General features: G+C 43.0%; 1 protein-coding gene across 3 annotated transcripts; it reads left to right on the top strand.

Annotated features, from left to right (window-relative positions):
- Positions 1 to 34: 34 nt before the first annotated feature.
- On the top strand, positions 35 to 5,685 carry rad21a (RAD21 cohesin complex component a). Of its 3 annotated transcripts, XM_030783958.1 has the most exons (14): positions 35 to 159; positions 1,137 to 1,319; positions 1,463 to 1,592; positions 1,807 to 1,906; positions 2,119 to 2,225; positions 2,396 to 2,572; positions 2,935 to 3,054; positions 3,297 to 3,428; positions 3,578 to 3,801; positions 4,069 to 4,204; positions 4,483 to 4,631; positions 4,852 to 5,013; positions 5,228 to 5,311; positions 5,447 to 5,638. In XM_030783958.1, the coding sequence occupies exons 2-14, from the start codon at positions 1,176 to 1,178 to the stop codon at positions 5,636 to 5,638; spliced, it is 1,857 nt and encodes a 618-aa protein (XP_030639818.1). In that variant the 5' UTR covers positions 35 to 159; positions 1,137 to 1,175. The 3 variants fall into 3 exon arrangements, with proteins under 3 accessions (XP_030639818.1, XP_030639819.1, XP_030639820.1); XM_030783959.1 differs by lacking the exon at positions 35 to 159 and having other exon boundaries at positions 1,176 to 1,319; positions 5,447 to 5,685; XM_030783960.1 differs by lacking the exon at positions 35 to 159 and having other exon boundaries at positions 1,176 to 1,319; positions 4,867 to 5,013.
- Positions 5,686 to 6,452: the final 767 nt, after the last annotated feature.

Below are 6,452 nucleotides of genomic sequence, written 5' to 3' on the forward strand. Positions count from 1 at the left end.
GCTTTTTTAAAGCTTCGTAAGCGGGAGGAAGAAAGCTGGCGCCATCTTGCTAGTTTCAATGAGAAAGACAAGGGAAGAGTGAAACGGACTCTAACTTCTCTCCAGTGGAGAAGGGAGAAGTAAAACTCAACTCAAAGTCTGCACATTTAACGTTGGATGGTAAGTTAGAGTAATTGCACGGCGAAAATTAAAATACAATGCAAATAATTTGCTAGTCCATCTAAAACGAGCGATTTCAGCCAAGCAGCTAGCTTAGCTAGAATAGGCAGTCCGCTTAGCTGCTATTCTACTGTAGTTTGCTAACGAAACGTTATCATCGTGTTCTTTTGTAGCAGAGCTTATTGCTAGCTAGCGTGTAGCAGCGTTTTACGCGGTTATTTCAAAACAGGATTGTAACTCACTAGTGTCTGTATACAATTGCTTTGTGAAACGTATGAGATTATTATGTTGTACAATACAATTAGCAGTTAAATGTGAGTAAACCCTAATCTTCGCCGTTTAATTTTGTGCACTAGTTTGATTTGCTAACATTGCTAAGTGTTAGCATTCGAGTTTGTTTTAGATACTAATCCCTGTAGTAGCTGTTTCCCTACATACTTTCTTGTTCCCGCCCCACCGTCTTCAAACTATCATTTTAGTGTATTTTTATTAGTTTTCACTGTCTTTCATACACTAATTCTTTAAATTAAAACCGAGCAACTTAATTTGAGTCGCGTCACTTATGTTAAGGTAACGTCAAGCCATTCATAGGTGGAGAGACTAATGTTGCCTAGAGCAACATTATGCAAGAATTTGAATTCAGTTGTTTTGGGACCCTTTGTGTCACATTTTCGATCTTATCAAAGATTGGTATCCAATTTAATGTGCAATAATTCTTATATGTAACCGCCGTACTGCGTGAATGGTAGATTATTTCGGTGAATGACGTTTGCTCTCGTGAAAAATAACGTTTGTTTGATAGTGAAGTTGTTTCAATCAATATCACGTCGCGTAACCGGGAACAATCAAAATGAATTCTAAAAATATTGCCTCAGTTTGCCGCTAACCAGCTAGATACTCCAGTCTGGAATGGATTGAGTTGGTCCATTAACTTTATTTGACTTTAACAGTCTACTTACCCTTCTTTTCTCTGTCAGGTGAAGTTGACTCTATAGTTTGGAGTAGATACCTGGGCAATGTTTTACGCCCACTTTGTCCTGAGCAAACGTGGGCCGTTGGCCAAGATCTGGCTAGCGGCCCACTGGGATAAAAAGTTGACCAAAGCTCATGTGTTTGAGTGCAACTTGGAGAGCAGTGTAGAGAGCATCATCTCACCAAAGGTAAGATTATATTTTGTTTTTTTCCTTAATTAACATGAATCACACTGCACTGCTATAATGCCCCACACTGTGTCTGCTTAAGTCTTAGAAAACAACACAATGGCATATACCCCATAGTAAAGGTGCACACTGGCTTTTTGCAGGTAAAAATGGCTTTGCGTACATCTGGTCACTTGCTTCTGGGCGTGGTTAGGATCTACCACAGGAAAGCCAAGTACCTCCTGGCAGACTGTAATGAAGCATTCATAAAGATAAAGATGGCCTTCCGTCCAGGTACACTGTGAAGAAGTGTGTGTGTGTGCACACATGTGTTGAGTTGTATGTTGTAATGTCTAATGAGTCGTGTGATTCTCTGAGCATAGTCATCAGTGAAAGTCTTAGTTATTTCATTTGTGGTGGTCTAAATGTAATGGAGAGACATATGTTAATACTGAAATCGTAGTAATTTGTCATGCTGCTTGATGGTGATGAGTGTTCTCCATTTCAGGTGTCGTGGATCTGCCAGAGGATAACCGTGAAGCCGCGTACAATGCCATCACCCTGCCAGAGGAGTTTCATGACTTTGACCAGCCTCTGCCTGACCTTGAGTTAGTCCACCCCTCTGCTAAATCCTCCGCTCTATGCATGCCATGTTTATCACACATAATTTACCAGAATAGAGCTATACTGAGGCTTTTTTTGTGTGTGTGTGTGTTTTTGGTACTTCTTGTGCATCACTCAGTGCTGACACAGCATTTGAGGAATTTTGTGCTAACTGAGACTTCACTAACGTTTGTGCTTTTTGTTGAATCCTCTGCAGCGACATTGACGTGACCCAGCAGTTCACTCTGAACCAGAGCGACAAACGTGACATCACCATCACCGACGCTCCGGGGAACCCCAGTCTCATGCAGGACGATGATTTTGGTAAACATTCCTGCTTTTCACATAGTATCAGTTGCACTCACTTATACGCTTAATTCACAAAACACTAAGATCGCATGACTTTCCTCCCCCGACATATGTGAGAGCGTCTTTAATGCATGCAGCGTGTCAATAGTATACATATATATATATACACGTGTGTTCTGTGGCAGGTGGGTTTGGTATGGACGACCGTGAGATGATGAGGGAAGGCAGCGATGTGTTTGGGGTGGACCTCATCCCCGGTTCTAACTTACTGGAATCAGAGCCTGGACCGGCCACCTTGCCCGACAAGACCATGAACATGGACTACGACGGCTTTGGCGACAACACCGACGAAGGAATTCTCAGTGAGTAAACCTCTTTACCTGGAATTCAATAGAAATATAATGGAACACGTGGGGATGTTAGATTAATTCGTACAAATAAACCTAGAGGACGCAATGGGGTTTGAGCTTGAATCAAACATGTAGTGTTGAGAGCAGCAAGTTTTCAGAATGTGCCTGTTCTGCTTTATCTGTCAGTATTACCTATTAAGACCTGGTGAAAGTGGCCATTGTAGTATATGCAGAATGAGAAATAACTTTAATTTCAGAATAATGATGGGGGGGGGGGGCAGAGTTAAGAGATTTTTCGGCCTTGAAATAAAGACACAGAGAAGAGCATGTTCAGTAATTGGTTTATTAATGGTTCTGTTCATTTTTTTTTGCAGTGGATAAACTTTTCAACGATGCTGAGGATGGTATTTTTGACGAGCCTGCATCCATGGCCAACAACGTGATTATGGCGCGGGATCCTGGGGACGATGAGGATGACTTTGATAACTTCTCCCGTAAGTATTTAAGCTTCAGTTATTGTTATTGCACCTCACTGACAGTGCAGTGTAGTTATGAATGTCATTATTTTGGTCTATGGTTCAGTGAATCTAACCTGTCAACATAAACTCATTGGGTCGTGATGTGTAGTTGTATGACTTGTTTGCATTGTGCATGTTGACAGTGGACTAGTATTGCGGTTGTGTGTGTGTGTGCGTTCAGTGTGGTCATTTTTTTTGTTTGTTGACTCCTATTTCAGCTGCGGCTCCTCCTGACAGCCCTGACTCTGGCCCTGGGGAGCCTTTGCCCAACACCACAGACCAGACAGAGCAGACCACTCTGGTCCCCAATGAGGAGGAGGCCTTTGCCCTGGAGCCGATCGATATCACAGGTAAAATCGTGAAACACATCTTGCCTTGCACATCTCACTGTGCAACAACGCATGCTCTCCCAGGACACCCACTAAACTTCACACTTTGTTAAATGTTAGTCAGACCAGAGCGCAAAACAATCACTCATTTGAATCTAATGTCTCACCAGTCAAAGAGACCAAGGCGAAGAGGAAGAGAAAACTGATAGTGGACAGTCTGAAAGAGCTGGACAGCAAGACCATCCGCGCTCAACTGAGTGACTACTCCGACATCGTGACCACGCTGGACCTGGCCCCTCCCACTAAGAAACTGATGATGTGGAAGGAGACTGGAGGGGTGGAGAAACTCTTCTCTCTTCCTGCCCAGCCCCTGTGGAACAACAGGCTTCTTAAGGTACTAGAGGAGTTTGAGCTTGGTATCAACGTTAAACCGACACTGGCATGAAAAGAGGCCTATATATTTTGCTAGTAGTATTGTGATTCTGCTCTTCAGCAAACAACAGAGCTGATGAAAGATAAAAAGAAAAGATTTGCTGTCTGAATTATATTTTTGATCTGATATTGAACTCAGTAACTGTCTTTGCTTGTGTGTTTTGTGTGTATTGAACGTTCCTTGTGTTGTTAAGATGTGAACGGTGCTGGGTTGTTTTTTTTTTGGTAGATGTTTACACGCTGTCTGACTCCTCTGGTGCCGGATGAGCTGAGAAAGAGGAGGAAAGGAGGAGAGGCAGACAGCCTGGAGGGGATCCTCAGCGAGCTGGAGAACCCCGAGGTGCCCAGAGAGAGAGACGTCATTGGTAAGAAGCTTGCAGGCCAAGGAGGTGTCGGCCTCTCACAGGGGAAAATAAACAACAGAAGTCCAACGGGAGAACACACACAAACTCACACGCTGCTTTCAGATGTACAGTAGTTATTTGGTCTGTCACAGCCGTTTAAAAAAAAAAATATGCAAATATGAACAACTCCCAGTTTGTAACCTGACAGAGAGGAATTCTAAAGGGTTTTCTTGTTGTTGAGAATCATCATGAATGTTTGTAGTAGTAGTGTGGTGAAAGGCTTTTTTGTCGTCCCAAAGATACCACCATCCTGGAGGAGCATCCCAGTATGTTGCAGGCCTCCACCATGGAGAGCAGCAAAACGGGTCTTGACGATTCAATGATGCCGCCTCCTTCCAAGCAGCGTGGGGTCAAGCGTAAATCTCATGACAAAGACACCACTCTGCCCGTGAGTTCATACACATGCCTCAGATTCATTTTCACTCGTTATGTAAAAGAATAAATGGAAATAACCGATTGAAGTGACGCAGGAATGCAACAATTTATTTTATTTTTTTTTATAATTCATTTTTGCTTATTTAGATTTTTGGTTAAGAAGATTGTTTTTGGTTATCACAGCTGGTCTCTGGCCTTCTTCACTGTGTGTCTGTGTATATGTGTGTGTACAGGTTGGTGTGTTGGAGCCCCAGCTGGACCAGTCTGTGTTGGACATGCCTCAGGTGGATCTTCCTCCCGAGGATTCAGCTAATCTGTCCAGACTGGTCCCTGAACTTGACCTGCTGGGAGAAAAGAGCAAAGAAAACAAGGATAAGGATGACAGCGAGGAAGAGGTCAGGAGACGCATTCAAACCAAAATACCGCTCACCCCAACAGGCTGGACCTCATGTTGCCATTGGGTTTATTACATGCCTCAAAAAAAAACCAAAAAAAAAAACCACAGCTTTAAAGTGTTGGTGTCTTTTGGCTTTTGTGCAGTTTTCTAATGACCTTTTGCCTTGAGCTCATATTGATGGTTGTGTATTATTTTGTGTTGTGACTAAACAGGAAGAAGAAGGTCAGGGTGGAGACCAAGATCAGGAAGAGAGAAGATGGAACAAGAGAACCCAGCAAATGCTCCATGGACTGCAGGTATTTATTTATTTATTTTTGTTTGTTTGTTTATTCATTCATTCACCGGGCTAAGAAATCATACAGGGCCTCTCGCAGAACGTGAAGGCATGCCGGACTCGGCGTATTTCTTCATATCTTTACCCCTATTCACAGCGTGTGCTGGCGAAGACGGGCGCCCAGTCCATCAGCCTGCTGGAGCTGTGCAGGAACAACAACAAGAAACAGGCCGCCGCCAAGTTCTACAGCTTCCTGGTCCTGAAGAAACAGCAAGCCATCGACCTGTCCCAGACCCAGCCCTACAGTGACATCATCGCAGTGCCCGGCCCACAGTTCCATACTGTATAGACGCATATTTTATCCTCTGTACTTTTTTAGTCCTCGTATTTAACGCCTTTTGTTTGGTTTTGTGTTTGATTTTTTTTTTTTTTATCTGTCAATATTTTTTTTTTTTTTTTTTTTGGCCTGGTTTAGGCTCTCCCCACTTTCTCTCCCCAACCCCAAGATTTTTACTCAAACTACTAAAATCAAGGCAGTGTCTTTTTTTGTTTGTTTGTTTGTTTGTTTTGTAAAGAAGAAAGGGTGGCTTGTGTTTCTGTGTGAGACTGACCCCACCCCACTCACCCATCATCAGTCTTTTAAATTTTCGGTGTGTTTTCAGGAGTCTTGGCCAGGTCTGTCTAAGCTTGTGCAGAAGTACATAATCCAGGTTCCGTAAGCTCGAAAGAAATGTAGCAAATGAAATTTGAGGCAGAGTAGGTACAAATGCTGGACAGACATTTTGATAAGCGAGTGCCCCCCCCCCCCCACCCTGCCCCCACCTTGATTTTAACATTGCATGTGTATATTGACACATGAACTCAAATCTCTGTTCATTCATCTGATTAACTTTGTTGTTTTTCCTCCAACACTATCTGAAATGCAAGCCCTCTTCCAAAGCTGTTTCCTCCATCATTTTAGCTATTGCCTGAATCATTGTTGTTTTTCTGGTCTTTTTTTTTTTTTTTTTTTTTTGAAGCACACAGACAATAGTTAAATGTAAATCGTGACATTAGCCTCAGCACAGGTATTGAACAGATCTGACCTCAGCTCCAGTGTAATGTGTCCCTCCGTGTCCCTGGGTTACAATCTCACTGCCTCATTCCCTGGCCTTGTTTTTTTT

This window comes from Chanos chanos, chromosome 9 (genome assembly GCF_902362185.1).
Source record: "Chanos chanos chromosome 9, fChaCha1.1, whole genome shotgun sequence".
Taxonomy (NCBI): domain Eukaryota; kingdom Metazoa; phylum Chordata; class Actinopteri; order Gonorynchiformes; family Chanidae; genus Chanos; species Chanos chanos.